General features: G+C 38.8%; 1 protein-coding gene across 2 annotated transcripts in view; it reads left to right on the top strand.

Annotated features, from left to right (window-relative positions):
• mcama (melanoma cell adhesion molecule a) overlaps window positions 1-17,838 on the top strand; it is a 60,601-nt gene extending 42,763 nt beyond the window's left edge. Inside the window, exons 3-16 of one of the 2 annotated variants that reach the window (XM_088320876.1) lie at window positions 308-533; window positions 2,232-2,302; window positions 2,369-2,456; window positions 2,525-2,704; window positions 4,161-4,288; window positions 5,622-5,766; window positions 5,894-6,009; window positions 7,975-8,116; window positions 9,147-9,277; window positions 9,351-9,492; window positions 11,238-11,273; window positions 15,394-15,523; window positions 15,603-15,720; window positions 17,163-17,838. In XM_088320876.1, the coding sequence (XP_088177002.1) occupies window positions 308-533; window positions 2,232-2,302; window positions 2,369-2,456; window positions 2,525-2,704; window positions 4,161-4,288; window positions 5,622-5,766; window positions 5,894-6,009; window positions 7,975-8,116; window positions 9,147-9,277; window positions 9,351-9,492; window positions 11,238-11,273; window positions 15,394-15,523; window positions 15,603-15,720; window positions 17,163-17,165 (1,656 nt within the window). In that variant the 3' untranslated portion in view covers window positions 17,166-17,838. The remainder of the gene's footprint in view (window positions 1-307; window positions 534-2,231; window positions 2,303-2,368; window positions 2,457-2,524; window positions 2,705-4,160; window positions 4,289-5,621; window positions 5,767-5,893; window positions 6,010-7,974; window positions 8,117-9,146; window positions 9,278-9,350; window positions 9,493-11,237; window positions 11,274-15,393; window positions 15,524-15,602; window positions 15,721-17,162) is intronic. The other variant, XM_088320877.1, reaches the window with a different exon arrangement.
• Window positions 17,839-17,988: the final 150 nt, after the last annotated feature.

Below are 17,988 nucleotides of genomic sequence, written 5' to 3'. Positions count from 1 at the left end.
GAAAATAGTTGAATTAGATATAAGAGGGGAATAAACGACGCAAATAAATACATTAATATATAAACAAATCAATAACATATCTTTAAAGTAAAATTCTCTTGTTTGTCTGGAAACTAAATGTAAATTATTTTTAATAGTATTAGTCTGATTTTTAATATAATAACATTAAATTGGTGCCAGGAATTTATTTTTGAAAATAATTGAGGGACGGTTTGCCTTGAGATTATTTTAACGAAAAAGAAAATCCTTTTAATTTCATTTTGGGGAATAATTGTGTTTTTTAATCCTCCTGAAACATCGTCTGCAGAAAGAAAACCAAAGCAGTTTGCGGACACGCATTTACTACGGCGACAATGACAACAATCTGGTGGACGAGGGCACAGAGTACAGCGATCGCATCCTGGTGACTTCAGACCAGCACGGAACTCTGCTCACCATCAACAAAGTGCAACTGTCCGACGAGCGGGAGTTTATCTGCCTGGTGAACGCAGTGTCCACCACCATGGAGAGCAAGACTTACCTCAGGGTTTTTGGTGAGGAAGCTATTGAGAAACATCAGAACAATTAACATAGGGGTACCTCTTTCTACAAGCACCTGTGCAACCGAGAAGTTCCATACACAAGTTGTTGTTTTTTTAAACAAAAATCTTGTTCGCTTTATGAATGAAAATACACTTCACGAGCAGTCCCAGAGGCTACCACTAGAGACCGTTCACCACCATCAGCTAAGTCCAGTTTCCACATGTACCTACGGCCTTCAGATACCTGATTCCGCAGCAAGTTCATTTTAATCGCATCTCATTAATCACACTTATAGCATCTCCCTTTTGTGAACTCAGCCTTGAATTCCTAAAAAAGAAACATTAAAGTGTCTGAGAGAAAAATGAGAATGATAACAGTTGAAACGACGCGAGAAATAATAGAAAACATGAGCGCGATGTTCTTGTAAGTGACCAAGCCAGTTAGAATCCCAGTGAGTGTCAATCACAAAGGCGCGGAATAATTTATGCAGCGCTTTGCTGCAAATATTTCCGAGGAAGGTTATATTCCTATTTAAATAAAAAAAACAAAGCAAAGAGGAGGACGAACCAGAGAAGCTTAGAGAGGAGAGGAGTTTAGAGAGGTGCTGGCTAAGTGACTAAGTTGCTGCTTTAGTTGTGGGAAAAACGTTCAGAAAAAGTGGCTATTGGTGGTGTGACACTTGCCTTACACATTTCAAATTTCCTTCAATATATATTTTTTTTAATACCTGTAGAAAGTGAAAGCGTTGCGAGTCCAGCTTAAAGTGTCAGTACCAGAACGGAAACAGGACCCAATTGCGTTACGTTTCTCACAAGTTTTCTTGGATGAAAGAGAAAGAACTGCACCCACGATCAGGTGGACGCGGAAAGCAAGTCGCTCTTGTACTCGGATGGTGCTCCAATCGCGAAAGTGGATCTTCCGTAGCGAGCGATGGCGGTGTCAGGGACGGAAAAAAACAGGTCGGTAGCCAGGACTGGGAGAGCAAGGCGTGGTCGGGGTCCTAAGCGAGTCGTAAGCCAGAACGGGAGAGTAGACGTAGTTGGGGACTAAAAGAGGTCGTAAGCCGGGACCGGAGACAGACGTGGTCAGGAGCAAAACAGGTCATAGCCGGAGACAGACGGGAGCAAAAACGGGACAGGTGGGAGTCAGGGTCGAAAAAGGCTTGCCTAGTGTTCACTGAAGTTCGCAGACGGACTGACAACAGGGGACTGACAGGACTGGGTTCAAAAAGTGACAGGGAGCCAATCAGAACCGCGGCGGGTGGCGCCAAATAAGCTGGCATAGCTGAGTCACATTATGACAAAAAGGGCAAAATGAACTAAATTAACTATTAACACTGAAACAGGTAAAAAAATTGTGCTGTAAAATAATATGCATGTTTTTTTTCATTTAAAATACCTTTAATTTGAAGTGTACGGTAAAAGTGCTTACATATCTTCAAAAAACGTACACCGTCACTCTGACCACACAGCCTCTTTCATTTTTAGGGTTTAGGAAGTTGTGTTTTGTAGCTATTTAGAGTTCCATTTGATCCTTTTGGAGGGTCAGGAACGGGCCAATTAGTTTTTAAGTATTTCATATCAGGAAAATTCACTGGTTTCGTGTGCAATTCAAGTTATGAGCACAATCCTGAAATCGATTAAGCTCCTATGTTGGGGTACCACTTTACTTGATGGGAGCGCTAAAATCACTGAATGGCTTTGTTCCAGCTCCTCCAGAAGCTCCGGTCATCTCGGGTGTCCAAACCGGAATATCCGTGACCAATGAGATGCCGTCTAAGGTGAGTTGGCTCCGTAGGTTTCATGTGGATCGCAAATGTATTTCCTAATTTTGACTCTGCCTTTAGGTGGCCACATGTGAAGCCAGGAACGGTTTTCCCAAATCTAACATCACGTGGTACAGAAACAACATGCCCCTTGTATCTTCATTAGGACGTAAGTGATGAATTTGATTTATTTTTACTCAAAAAAAAGCTGATGATTTACGATCGTGTTCCTTGTAGGTGTGAATGTGTGGACAGGCGACACAGTGGAGTCTAACGGCTTATACACGGTGCACAGTACGTTGGAGTACCAGGTGCTCAAAGAGGATAAGGATGCTAACTTCTCTTGCGAGGTCAGCTTCTTTGTGCCTGGCGCAATCAGGACAGTTGAGTCCAGCAGCATCGGCGTTGATGTTCACTGTAAGTCAATGCACTGTCAGAATAAAACACATGGAAATAAGAGCCTAAAATATGGAGATGATAGTACACCTTCGATATGGTGTCCCCTCCTTACGATGTTTTCATATAACGGTATGAAATAAGATGTTTTTTCGGCACCTCTTCACTTTACATCACCTACAAATGATTTTGCGGAGCGAAAACTTAAGTAAATTAAAACATTTTGTTGTTTACTATGACAATAACCACCAGGTTATTGCGTCCCCACTTTACGTTGTTCCAATGTGGAATAGGATGATTCTCTGCCCCTTGTTACAGCATCTTCCCCACCATATGACATCAACAAATCTTTAGTATGTTTGTGCGTACTGCATTAATTCACTATGGGTTCCAAGGCTTGAAACAAAAACATGATAATCATGGAAACGTCTTAGGAATCACTACCCTTGCTAAGGAGGCAATCAAAACCACAATGAAAATCCTCGCAAGTGGAAGTTTTTAATTTAGTGGTCGTCATATGGGAAAAGGAATTTTAAAAGAAGACCGATCTTATCTTGGCCAATTTGGCTCTAACATGGATTGTCTCGGTTACTGTGAGTAAATAGGTGGCGCGTGGTGTTTGTCAGGTTTATCATGAAGAAGAAGAAGAATAGAAGAATAAAAACTTCTTCTTATCGCTTAATAAGGGAAATTGCAATCATTAATATGGGGTGAACTTGTTTCAGATTGATGTGTATGCTTGTGACCTGGATTATCCGTTGTATACGGAGCAAGATTCTTGCTCCAAATAAAATTCGAATATCAAAATTCTCGTGTTTATAGGTGCTTGTATGAAGAAATACCACCGTATATTCATTTATATTTAATCATATGTACGTATATTGCACACAAGTAATACTGTACACTACAGTGTGTTAAAAGAATTTGATATCCTTTGAGATGTAAATATCACAGAAAGTACGTGATTAAGGCAAATGAAATGAAAAAAATATTAATGTTCAAGATCATGACATCTATTTTTACAAGTCTGAATGAGAAATTCAAAAGCAAAAATGTGTGCTTGAGACACAGCATACATGAAGTCGGTCATCCAGCCCCTGCCAAACACATTGAAGCATATCTTGGGTAACAGTCTCTAGCAGATTACTTTATTTATTTCTTTTTACATACAAATTAACTGCTCGTGAGTTAGCACGGCGGAATACATTTTAATACATATTAATATTCATAGAATATTAGGCCTCTAGTACTTAACATGGTAGTCTGATAAATATTGTCAGCATTTTGTATTCTGTAGAACACATTGGAAGAGCCACCGCTTTGTGCTAGACCATTGTATATGAAACAGTCACACAGTAGCGGACCGGAGCCAAACACAGTCTGTGCCGTCAGCCGCATGGAAATGATCTTGTTAATGGAACTTTACAAGCACGCTGAGTCAGACTGTTGAACTTGACTTTTGTGTGTGCCGGCACAGATCCCGCCACCATGGTGGAGCTGTGGAGGGAGTCGCCCAAAGGATTGATCAAGGAGGGGGACACTGTGGAGCTCCGCTGCCATGGCGATGGCAACCCCAGGCCCACCTTCATCTTCAGCCGCGTGCGGGTAAGAAAGGAGACCCTTCTCTTTGGTGGAAAAAGTCCCCCGAGAGGGGGTTTGTTTTTGATATGCAGAACTGGCGGGACCCCCCCTTAGACACATAGGTCTCGTCTGATTTGACCCGTAGGATCCAGCTTGGTCTCTAAGGCGCTGACAGGGATCATGGCTGGAGCTTGTTCCCATGTCAAACACAAAAGCATTGTGTTTTCTCTGCCAATTAGGTCAACCATGACTTGGAGTTTAAAACTGTGAGAAACAGGAAGAACTTTATCGAGCTGTGCACATTGAATTCGTCAGATTATGTATCAATTACGGACATTCATTATTGGCCATGCAAAAAAATCAAGGTAGCGTTTCCTAGTGGTAAATTGTAAGTTGAATAACTTCCTGCATTTTTACCCAACACCTACATGGGGAGATATTTGTTATTAGCCAATAATATTAGCTAGAGACCCAGTATAAATAGCATACAATCCATATTAGCAAAGAATATTGCACTTATTTGTAGAAACAGACATATATTTCACTGGGAAACCCTTAAAATAATATGTCGATAATTAATTTTGCCTTATTTTCATGTTACAGTATAGAGATTTAGGTAAATACATATGAGAACAATGAAGAATAACTTATTCGATTGCCGAATAAAGGCTGGATATAAAGAACATACACATAAACTGTTTATAAAAGCCAACATGTTAAAATTCGAAGATATTTTGAAACTTAAAACCCTATTATTCATAGAAAAAGCAATTGAGCACCAACTACCAGAAAATACTCAAAAGTTGTTTCCCAACAGAGCAGACAATCATCATCTTGAGGGTATCCATAACGTTAAGGTCCTGTATTCTCACACAACATTGAAAAGCCAATGTGCTACCTGAAAAGCAACTGTATTAATTTAGTTAGATGATAACCTTAAAAATGTCCCTTATTTATATCATTTTTAAAAAATCTATACTATACATATATTGGATTAATATATTAAAGAAGTTTTAATATGTCAAGATTTTTCTTAGGTATCTTATGATATACGAGTCACTCGCGATATTATTATAAGTTGAAATGTTTTACAAACATTTTTTCAAAAGACTTACTTTGGGTATCACGTGCTATACAAGTCACACAATTTAAGTCTGAAATGTATTTTCTTTGTTTTCTAATTTTCCTTTGTTGGGTAAAAGTTCGGTTTTCATGTTTTGGTTTTGAATATTTCTTCCCTGCAAGAAAAAAAGGGGTGGGCACTTAAAAGCTTCAGGTTCATCCTTTTGTTGATTAGTGGTTGTAGCTGTTTTTATTTTAAATGTGAAATCCATCTTTTGGTATGAATGTGCGCCAGGAGCCGGATCCCGATGAGGAATTGGACAGCCGCGGTAATGTGTTGATGCTGCAGGCGGTGTCACGTTTAGACCGCGCCCTTTACCGGTGTCGACCCCGGGATTCCCTCAGTGAACTCAAAGGAGAGCTGGAGCTCAATGTGCATTGTGAGTCTCCAGGCTGAGTGACAAATTGATCCTAAATTGTCCTCAAAAGCCATTTGGATTTCGATTTCAGTGCTAACCTTTCACAGCTGTCTGTCACTTTTTGTTTTGTCGCATGCGCTCTGTCTAGACCTGGACCCCGCTGTGGTAGTACCTAAAGAATCTGAGGTTTTGTTAAAAGGGGAGGATTTGACTGCAACTTGCAATGCTTTGTCTTCTTTGAAAACAACCACCATCTGGTACAAGGTTTGTAGATTCACACCCATTTTAGTCTAACTTTATTCTCAATATTAGTCCCAACCTACTGAAAATTATTATTTTGTGATGTACATATTTGAACCTTTACATGCCAAATCTTTATTATCACAAAAATATCTCAAGATCCTAATCATGTTACGACAAAAAAAACATTTGTGATTAAAAAAAAGTTGATTAGATGGTCTCTTACGGCATTCCCTGGCCTGGATTTTATACCATACTTTTTCTAAACCAACATTAGCCAATATCATCACTAAGTAACTTAGCAGGTAATAATAATAATAATAATAATAATAATTTCCTTGTATTGTCATTCTGTGTAACAATGTACACAGAACGAAATGTCGATTGCACCTGACCCGTTGTAGCGAGCCGATGCAGCCGCAGCCAACAGAGGGCGCCGCCGACCACTTTTTAAGTCTTAGGAATGACTCGGCCGGGGCGCGAACCACCGACCTCCCAGTCTCAAAGCGGGCGCCTTACCATCTAGGCTACTGCCAGTTCAACGGACCTTAGCTATCAATGATAGCAATGTTGAAACAGTGGCTAGTTGCTAATGATAGTGTCTTAGCAAAGATCTTTAACCGTGCATAATTTTATTTTAAAAATTGCTCCATTTAAATTAAAAATTTCCAATAGATCCAGTATCTAAAATGTCCGACAATCTTTTGTTAGTAAAGCATTAAAGAAAAATATTTGGAAATGTTCAGATTAGTGACAATAATTCTCATCTCATCTCATCTCATTATCCGTACCGCTTATCCTCATTAGGGTCGCGGGGGGGCTGGAGCCCATCCCAGCCATCTCCGGGCAATGGGCAGGGGACACCCTGAACTGGTTGCCAGCCAATCGCAGGGCACACAGGGACAGACAACTCATTCGCTCATTCACACCTAGGGACAATTTGGACCGGCCAATCTACCTGAAATGCATGTTTTTGGAACGTGGGAGGAAACCGGAGTGCCCGGAGGAAACCCACGCAAGCACGGGGAGAACATACAAACTCCGCACAGGAAGTCTGGAGCTGGATTTGAACCCACGACTGGTTCCCATGACATGAACTGTGCCGCACAAGCGCTAACCACTGCGCCGCCGTGCTGCCCCGACAATAATTCTATTTTAAATAATTTTGATGAAATTCATACAAATGGTTTCACTTTAAATCTCACATTTTATTATTATTATTTTGTTATCAATAAATGGCATACCAGAGACTTAATAGATATATTGTATCCTGTCACTGTTAGCTAAAATCTTGGCCAAGCCCTGCGCACACTGGCATCACCCGTGTGCGCCGCCACTGGCGATTGGCATTTTGCTTCTGGTGTCAGGTGTGCATGGGCACTTTTTGGAGGAAAACGGCAAGGCGGCAATGGTGTCGAGTATCAAACATATTTGATAATTTTGGCGCTTGGTTGCCAAATTCTTTAAGTTTGCGGGAGACAGGAAAACGGCAACCTGTCGTTTTCGATAATGGTTACTTTTTAAATAAATACACCATGGCTTTGACCGTTGTTTCCTTTAATCCTCGTGGACCGATGACAGCGATTGCAATTTGGTCACTTTCTGCAGAACCCACCAATGACAACAGCAATGACTGTGAATGAAGCAGCTCTCATTCGCGTTGTCATTGGGGCATAATTCAATATGTGCTCATATTTATAATCCCTATCTGACAGTGTATTAGTCGTTGCTGTTTTGAACAGTGAAAACATGTGATGTAAACAACTTAGAGGAAAGTAGAAAACCGTGCCGCTGAAGATTGTGTCAGGTAGGCAGCGGCACGGTATCATTGCCGTTAAGTAGCCAAAGGAGTCAACGCCAAATACCCCACGTGGTTGCCGCCAGGTGTGCGCCGGTCTTAAAACATAAATGTAATTTACAAGCCCTAATGAGAAACACAATCATCATGAATGCTAAAATTAAAGCTTTTGCAAATGCGCCTACCTGCAGGACGGCAAAATGGTGGGCGAAGGAAACGTGCTCCACTTGCAGGATGCCACCTACGACACAGCAGGCGAGTATGTGTGCAAGGTGACCGTTCCTGCCCTGCCAGCCCTGCACACCAACGGCTCCGTCCACATCGTCGTCCATGGTAGGGCTGCAACGATTAGTCAACGTTGTTGACAAAAGTCGATAACTAAAATAAGAATTCCACTGGCGATTATTGTTGCCAGACACGTTTTTCCAACAGTAAAAGCGATCTCTACATAAATCTAATCTTTCTGAGACGCATATGCACAATAGCCAATAGCTTCTCTGTCACGAACGGTAACATAAACATACAGAAATGGCGGCGACAACATCAACTTCTTAAGTTTTGGAGAATTCTAGCCTGGATGTGGCCAACAAAAGCTCTACTTGCAAAGTTGAAAAAGCAAACTTTGTGTATCATGGCGATGGATAGGTGACGCACAAATATTTAAAAAGCACAACACATTACACCTTTGTACGAAACGGAGTCTTACTCCCCTCGGTAAGACTCAACTTCAAACCAATATGGTTTCGATGTAATGCATTGTACATTTTATACATGTATACTTCGCTTTGAAAGAAAGCTTGAGCACTATGCCAGACAGTATCTGCCAAACCTATTCGATATCAAATGCATGTAGTTTGAAAAACAAACATCACTTGTTAAAACCGTTTGATTTCAAACTGTTGAGAATCGTTTAGACTTTGCAGTTGACCACTGAATGTACTTCACAAAATAGACATCATATAGGATTTATTAACCTTTTACTACTGCTTTGAATGTATTATTTATTTACCTTTCCCTAAAAAAATGGAAAGAGGTGTATTTATGGATTTATGTCCCTACTGGATGAGCACTAATTGGTTTTAGATGGGGCATTTTTAATTTTAGATTTTGTACAAATTTGTTGTATCGTCAATAAAATATATATTTTTCATTGTGCCCATTATTCTTATGTTTATTATAATATGCCTCAAAAAGTAATCATTATTTTAATAATCGTTTCAGTCGTCGGTGACTAGTCGACCTTTAAAATAATCGTTAGTTGCAGCTCATGTCCACAGTCAGTTGTCGGTGTGAAAAAAATTACATCTTGGCAATCTCTGCCACATTCTCATTGCGGTCTGTGTATTTGCGCATGTGTACATAGGTGGTCCCCAACTGGTGGGCGAAGAGCAGGAGTTACGTCTGGAAGAGACAATTGGTCGGACGGTCAACCTGAGCTGCGAGGCACGTGGCCACCCCGCACCCAGCATCACGTGGATCTTCGATGGCAGCCAGGTAAATCTGAGCCACTTTGCCCACCCCTAAGAAGTCGCTTGAATTTGCTAACCTGTGCCGTTCTTCTTCACAGAACTGGCATGAGGTGTTCAGCAAGTCCAGCGACTACATGACCCACACCATGGTGTCCGTGGCCGTCAATTCGGACATTAGTGTGATGTGTAATGCCACCAACGACCTTGGCGTTGACATCAGAGCTTTCAGCATCAAAGCCAGTAAGTCAACTGTTACTGAGCCTAGACAAATATAAACCACATAAGTAAGCTTACGAGCAGGGCTGCAACAGTGAATCGATAAAATCAATTTTTTAAAGCGCGGGCAACATATTTCATCATTGATTTGTTGTGTCAAGCGATATGTGTCACTCAGCATATTAATTCAATGCAAATAAGAATGAACTGAATTTTGTTGTGAATTGTAGTTGGGCTGTTGAGGTTGCATGCTAGTAGTACCACTTTTATCCAGCAGAAGGGGACTTGAGGCCACATTTTGTTGCGCGACGTCCTTGTGATCTGATGAAGTACTCACATTCTGATGTTATTCCTTTCTCCTTTTTACACTTTCTAAAAAAATATATTAGTATTTGCAGGTCTATTTTTTTGTAAAGGTATTTCACAAACACATGGATTTTGTATTTTTTATATCATTAACAATTCGGTTGTTTTGTGCACTATTTTCTATGTGTACAAAGCATCAACATTTGATTAAAGGGGAAGGAAATTAAAAATGTGATTTAAAAAAAATCTGTTTTATCATTTCATCGAAAAAATAATCGACTGATTCGAATAATAAAATAAACATTAGATGCAGACCTAGTTGTGTATTCAATAGGATAAAATTCTAAAGTACAATAATTTAGGAAACAAATTCATCACTAATTCATTCTTATTTTAGTCTGTGTCGGGTTTCCGTCACTGGCAGGATAAATTACTGAATAATTTAATACAGAAGTAATAAACCAAAAATAATGTGGCAGACAACTTAAATAAAGTTTTGTTTATTAAATTCCTTGTGAAGGAGGAAAATCTGCATTACAGATTAAAATGTAATTTTGTACATGTTGAATATCAAATAGCTAGTCCTATAATATTTTGTACTATTTATAATTGCCTACAGTAGAGGTAAGATCAGGCCTAAAAATAATTCAGCCTACAATGACCCAGTTCCGACTGAACCCGAGCCCGATCAATAAACTTGATTTGAAGGGCCACGCCCGAAGGAAACCCAAAATTTCAAAATGTATTTGTGAGGACTCAAGAGGATGAGAGGTGATTGATGCTCACAAATTATAGACCTTTATTTTGTAACAAAATCTAAGTTAAACATGACTGTCTAAACATTAACATATTACATTATTCTGTGTCATTAATGAATTTGACGGAAAAACATTAAGGGTGTCAGTCATTTTGACGCCTTTAAATTGGGCCATAAACCATAGCAACAGTACACCCATAAGAATCTAGTGTGGCACTTTAAGAGAGAAAAAAAATGTTTAGTATACATTTTTAATCATTTTTAATTGTCAACTTTATTGTCTATTATGCTATATGCACAACATACAGCACAGATGAAATTGCTTCCTCTCACTCTGCGTGCAGACATGCAACAAATAAGAAACAAATACAAATAACATAAACAACCTTTTAGTTTATAAAAAGTCAGCGAGAGACCTGACCCAACCCAAACGTAATGATTGACATTTTAGGCCCGGCCCGAGCCACAATTTGGTTTGGGCTCAGACTAAGGCTCAAGATCTTACCACTTTTCTACACGTCACAAGGTGGCAGCAAATCACTCTTTTACTGTTCATGTAAAACTCCTCCACTTACATAGTTCCTCAACCTAAAATAAAGATTATTACAAACTGTTTTTCAAATGAAACCCCTCAAATCACTTGTATTAGATGTGAGTTGTCAACTACCAATCCGTGGGTGTAAAAAGTGTTTTTTACTCGTTCCAGTTCCCCTGGTCACCGCCAGCGCTCCCTCTTCTCCGGGTAAGAAGCTTGTTTAAGTCCCTCGCTCACTTCACCGTCCGTTTTCTCGTTTCACCGCCGTCTTACCAAACGCAGTGCACCCCCCACCTATCCTCTTCTCCGTTTGACAGCGAAAGGCTTTGAGGTCGTCCTCCATGCCTTATTGATGATCTCTTTCTGGGACTCTTCGCTAGTGGAGCCTTTCGTACGGCCCGTGGGCAGATTAAATATTCTCTTTTGCTTGCAAAGAACATCACAGCCCTTTGAATGACTGAGGGAAAAATTCTCTCTAATTACGATAATCTTAAGAGGCCGCATGCCGTCGTCTTGCATGTTTTGTAGCAGTCTAAGTACCTGAGGAAACATTACGACACGTTTTATTTTTTCAAGTTGAAAAAGTACGAATTGTACTGAAAGAAAAATAGAGTTGATTTATTTCATGTTTTCAAAACGCGAACATTATGGTCACATGGGATAATGGAGAGGCTGGGTTAAGATGCAGAGACAAACGGACCAACCACTTTGGGTTTGGCTCCCTCTTTAACTATTCATAGATCCGTAAAATAAATATAAAAAATGCTGATGTTGATAATTTTATTCAGGAGAAACTATAGGTTTCCAAATGCAAACACGCACAGTCCACATAAAAAACAAGTTTAAATACATCTAGTGCACTTTCAAGCAAATATTTTTTTTGTTTTTGCATTTTTGTGCCCAGACTAGGTCCGGGTAAAATAATTTATCAACATCGTGCCTAGGAAGTGATGGATATTTTTTTTTTTTCCAGTGAATATCACAGAATTCAGATTAAATCTAAAAATATATGATTAACAATTTCTTGTTGGGGCTGACCTGCCGCGCGCTTAAATGCTGCTTAAGAAAATTATTTAAATGTCTGCAAGGCAAATATCATATTATAGTACAAAAATCAATTTAAAATTACAGACGCTGCCCTACTTACGAACGAGATGGGACGGTTGTTAGTAAGTTGAATTTGTTCGTAAGTTGCTTCAGTGCCATGTTTTGTATGTTTAAGGTTTGTATAAATAACCTGTAGTGTTTTAGACTAAAAAAATAAACGTTTCATGAAATAATATGTTTTTTAAAGATAAATAAAGTTGAGATTAACTTACTGCTGGAAGATGGGCTTCAAGAGGTCCTCCTCCGTGATAGAGACTGGAGGGAAAAAAAGCGATCCACCCATTTTCTCAACTGCATCAAGCTTTCTTATTCCACTTTGATTTCAAAAGAAACGGCTCGCCTCTTTACACTTTACACCAATCATATTGAATGGATGCATGGGATATTGAAAAATAAAAAGTCAAAGTTCGCGTTGGAGATACAGTATAGAATGTTTACCCACGAACTAGGAAGTAGAAGCCGGATTTCTTCTTCGGGATGGATGCTGTTTTACCTTTCACAGCACCACGCGGCGGAAAAAAGCACTACAGTACTGTCTTCTACTCAGAAAAAGGTGCACAAAATACAAAATCTAACACCCTGAAAAAAATAATCGTATCTACCATTTTTCGTAAGTCGAATGGTCATAAGTAGGGGAGTGTCTCTAGTGTCCCAAAAAGACAAAAAAAAGAAATATCATTAACATTTGGTTTGAAGTCACCTGAGCTGGTACAGTGGAGTTAGTGGTTAGTGGGGGCTGTGGGTTTTAATTGAAGACGATTTTAAAACTATCGTTATCTTCAAAGACTTGCTTGCTTTAATCACCTCCTTATTTTTAATAATTGTTCCAATTGTTGATTGGTAATGGCCAGACATCTTAGCAATAATGTTATGCGTGTGCGATCTTAGTTTTTTTTTTTTTACGATCTCCAGCATCATTTCCATGTTTATCATCTTCTTGCTTATCCCTTTTTTCTCACTGTAAGTCTTGGGACCCATGGCTGAAAAAAAAATAAAGTTCATTGAAAGACTTTCGAACTAAAAGAAGAGAGAGAACGGCATTGTGGAAGGGTGTTCAGCCAATAGCATATCAGCATCTTTATAACGCCATGTCGTAAACCAATAGCAGACCAGCATCTTTTTGTCATCAACGAATAGCAGACAAGTTTTTTAGAGGTGTCACTTGTCATTTGCCTCAACACAGCAGTTAGGATGTTTTTGGGTATGCAAAATAAATGGTTGTTGTTTTTGTATGGTGGGGGAAATGCCTTAACCAGGTGCTGGAAAAAAAACTCTCCAGGCATAAAAATCTCTCAATTTAGGATGATAACATGATCATATTCCACATGAAAACATCGTAAGGTAGGGACGCCGTAGCGTGTTGGCATACTGTGTTAAGAAGACACAGCAAGGATAAAATCACATGGCGACAATTGTTAAAGGATAAGTAAAATACTTATTATATTATTATTGGCTTACTGTATTTATTAATGTATAACGCGCACCCTTATTTTTTTAAAATTAAAAATCAGTATAAAATTTTGTTTCAATTTTTCGCAGCTCAAACTAAGCACCGTAATCGACAAACATTGAATACGCCCGGCCATGTTTAAAATAATTTATTGACAATGTGAACTTTGAACACTATAACAACATAAGGATAAGTAAAATACTTATTATATTATTATTGGCTTACTGTATTTATTAATGTATAACGCGCACCCTTATTTTTTTAAAATTAAAAATCAGTATAAAATTTTGTTTCAATTTTTCGCAGCTCAAACTAAGCACCGTAATCGACAAACATTGAATACGCCCGGCCATGTTTAAAATAATTTATTGACAATGTGAACTTTGAACACTATAACAACATAAGATTTACAATATACAATAATCCTTTGCTATATCGCAGTTTTCTATTGGGGTTTCATTACTTTGCAGATTTTCATTGTGCTTTGTGTTCTGCATTCTGATTGGCTTAACAGTTGCCTCACCCCTTTTCTGCTTGTTACTTTGACGAACCTACAGTATGAATGCAATAAATCTTTTTCCTTTTTTCTAATATATGCCGTCATGTCAACTAAACACTCGGCACCCATAAAAGCACCAAAAGGCCAACAAAGTTTAATTTCTTGACCCACTAAACTTGCTCTGGAGCCATTTGCGGGTCTTTGGCACCCCCTAGTTGCTCCCTGATGCTTTTTAGAAAATGTTTGATAATGGAAAACTATATGGTTTCTGTAGGACAAAACAGGACACATTCTTAACGTTTTCCAATATAGATGGATACAGTATGTTTCCCTTCTTACTTTCTTACGAGGCTTTTGATATTTTGCCATCCCAGACATATTTTTTTAGTCTTTTTTTGGGGGGGGGTCCAATACTTCTGGGGTTGCCAACCGGAAGGTAATTGCAGTTTTCTATAATGTCCACATGATGGCGTCAAAGTATCCGGTAAATTAAAGTGGACCGTGTGCTTAATACAGTTGTGCAATAAAACGGCAAGATTTTTTTTTAATTATAATTTGACAGTCGTAAAAAATGTTAAACAAATGCTTAACCTTGTAAATTTGGTTTGTCCAGGATTATTTAATGAATTATTAGATAAATAAATAGATTTACAAAAATAGACAGACGGACAGACAGACAGACGGACAGATAAAGGTTTGTACTCTCCAGGTTTTGACTATTGCAGGTCATATTTGGAACGCAAAGCCTGCGAAAAACGAGGGATTACTGTATTTGTTTAACACCCTTCAAAGTCTGCTTTATCATCAGAATAACACTAAAGAGTATCTTTCAGGACGACTTTCTGTTTTTTCCATTCTCTAACATTCGTCTTTGGTACCATCAATAAAAGTGTGTTAATGAGCTAAAATCGAATGCCTTTTCATATGTCATCTACATCACTAGTGGTCAAGTGGTTAGGATTCGGCGCTCACAACGCCGCGACCCGGGTTCCATTCCAGTTGCATCCAATGTTTTGTAATTGTGGTCAGCGATATTTTTTGAGTGATCAATCATTACATTAATATGTTAATATAAAACCTCATGTACAATGCGCACCCAAATTTTGAGTTCTTTTGAAGGTAAAAATAAAATGCACTTCATACACGGATACATTCGGTACTTTACTACCAGATGGTTTAATTCACATAAAATGTCATGAAATCTATATCCCATTTTTGTTGCCAATGTCTGAACTGTGTCTCTATAATATTTCGGTTTTGTGTTTATACAGCAGAAGGCAGCGGCGTGATCATCGTGGTGATCATCCTGTGTCTGCTGCTCCTGGCCTGTTTGGGAAGCGTTCTCTACTTCCTGCACATGAAAGGAAAAATCCCGTGCGGACGCTCAGGGAAGCAGAATATGTGAGTGCCTCTGCCCCGCATTTAGGTGAAGCATGTTTCTTCTTCCATCGGTGTGTCTGAAATACTCTCTTGCCTTCAGCTCCGAAGAGAAAACTACCAAAAACGAGATCGTGGTGGAGATGAAGAGCAACGGCAAGAGCGAGGACACCGTGCTGCTCAAAGCCGTCAACGGAGACAAAAACGGCGCTACCGAAGCGGTAACTTGTTAGCTTAAGTCAGTGGTCTCAAAACTCAATTTACACAAAACCGCTAGGTGAGGTTGGGCCAAAAGGGGTTTTACACAATAAAGCGATGATTCAAAACACCCTACTGTTCTTTAAAGCCTCTTAAAAATCTATACAAATTATGATCCAAAAATAAAAACAACTTTTAAAATTACTGAATCAATAATAAATGATCTATAACTTAAGAGACAGTGTGTATTATTTAGCGCCTCATTGTTTATTTTTTTACATACTCATAGGTTAAGAAAATTAAATTTTATTTAATTGACATAACATTAGTCTCACTTACAGGGAACTGACCCATTGTCAGCCACCATGTTGCTACGGTTGTCAGGACCAGAACGGAAACAGGACTCAGTTGCGTTACGTTTCTCAAGTTTTATTGAAGGAAAAAGTAAGGGCTGCACCCACGATCCGGTGTTCGCTGGACGCGGGAAGAAAGTCGCTCTCGTTCTCGGATTGTGATTCGAACACGGAAGTGGATCTTCCGTAGCGAGCAATGGCGGTGTCACAGACGGAAAAAACGATCGATTGCCGGGACATGAGAGCAAAAACGTGGTCGGGGACAGAAACGAGTTGTACGCCAAGACAAGAGAGCAGAGCAGACGTGGTCAGGACCAAAAAACGGGTCGTAAGTCGGAACGGGAGAGCAGACGTGGTCGGGATCAAAACAGGTCGTAGACAAACTGGTTAAAAAATGGGACAGGCAGGAGACAGGGTCGAAAAAGGCTTGCCTAGTATACACAGAGATTTGCAGACGGACTGACAAAAGGAAAGTGACAGGACTGGGTTTAAATAGCAGGTAAGCCAATCTGTCAACAAGCCGCAGCTGGCGCCACACGGGCGGGCCCAATAGGGCGCCATGGCAACCATGACAACGGGTACAACTGAAAAACAAAATCGTGTTTTATTCCTTTTTTTTCATTTTTCCCCATTTTTTGTCTTCCTATTTATCTTTTTTCCCATTTTCTTCTCTTTGTCTTTTTTCTCTTTCTTTCTTTATCTCTGTCTTTTTCAATTTCTGTTTTTTTTTTCATTTCTCTTTTTCATTCTTTTCTCTATCTTTTTTCTCTTTCCCGTGCGCTTCTTTTCTCTTTTTCTCTCTCTTTTACTCTCTTATCCCTCTCCTTCTTTTTTTTATTTCCCTTTCTCACTTTCTTTTTCTTTCTATTTTTTCTCCCTCTCTCTCTCTTTCTCTTTCATCTCCCTCTTTGGTTCCTACTTTGTAGAAATTACTTAATACGGGTGATTGTGGAAGGAATTAACTGGGACAATGGAGGGAATACTATATTTTATGAGAAATGAGTCACTAATTTATAAGGACTATGAGTTTGTGATCTTAACATTATTTAAATTGTTTTATTTTTACAAAGATAAAAAAAAATTAACAGTGAAAAAAATCTGTTTTCTTGTAGTGAAAATGTGTCCAAATCAGCGATGGAGGAGCTCAACTGAAAACAGCAATCACACGTTTCAATTGTCGAGTATTTCACTGTATTTAGGGTATATGTTCGTCATCACTTGTTCTGATTGTTTCCTTACCACTTCACCAGTGTACATATTATATATATATTTTGTTATTTAAGATTTTCACATGTACACACCTGTTACAAACTGCTGACAAGCGCCAGTTTCCTTTTTTTTTCGTACTGTTTGTAAATATGCCAGCAGACTGTTGCCGGGCGGATTTCAAAACAAAAGTAAGCAATGGGTTCGGCTTGTTTTTGTATGTTTGTGATTTCTGCAAAATACACTGAATATGTTTGTATATGTTTCATTTGTGTTGTGTTGAAGCAGTTTTGCTCGCATATGTTAAAAATACGTTATCTTCATGAACACAAACAGAGATAAATGCTGTACTTTTGAAGAGATTTCAGTTTTCATTATTTTTTTTTTCAATTTTTGTGAAGATGTTTTTGTGTTACTTCTCTGCTGTGTTGTCAGAAACTGCACACCAGGGAAATATTGTTTTATTTCCCTCTTAGAGAAAAAAGTGTGTAAGTTAACTTCAATGTATGTGGTTCTTTGACGCTTGCGTTTTTTAAATGAGGTTTTTGCAAGAAAATGCCAAATAAAAGATGTTTTTCAATATGTCTTCTTGCAGCAGACATTTTAAATAGCAGGAAATGTGTGCTTGTTCCTTTTAAAAATCAGTATTTATTCCAAAATATGGTGTTCAGAAAAAAAGAAATATAACATCTTAAAATAATGATTGTTAAAGTTGAAAATAGTGTTTCATTC

The sequence above is a fragment of the Urocampus carinirostris genome, chromosome 17 (genome assembly GCF_059441175.1).
Source record: "Urocampus carinirostris isolate Australia breed hairy pipefish chromosome 17, RoL_Ucar_1.0, whole genome shotgun sequence".
In the NCBI taxonomy this organism is placed as follows: Eukaryota; Metazoa; Chordata; class Actinopteri; order Syngnathiformes; family Syngnathidae; genus Urocampus; species Urocampus carinirostris.
This window is presented reverse-complemented; position numbering and strand designations above follow the sequence as displayed.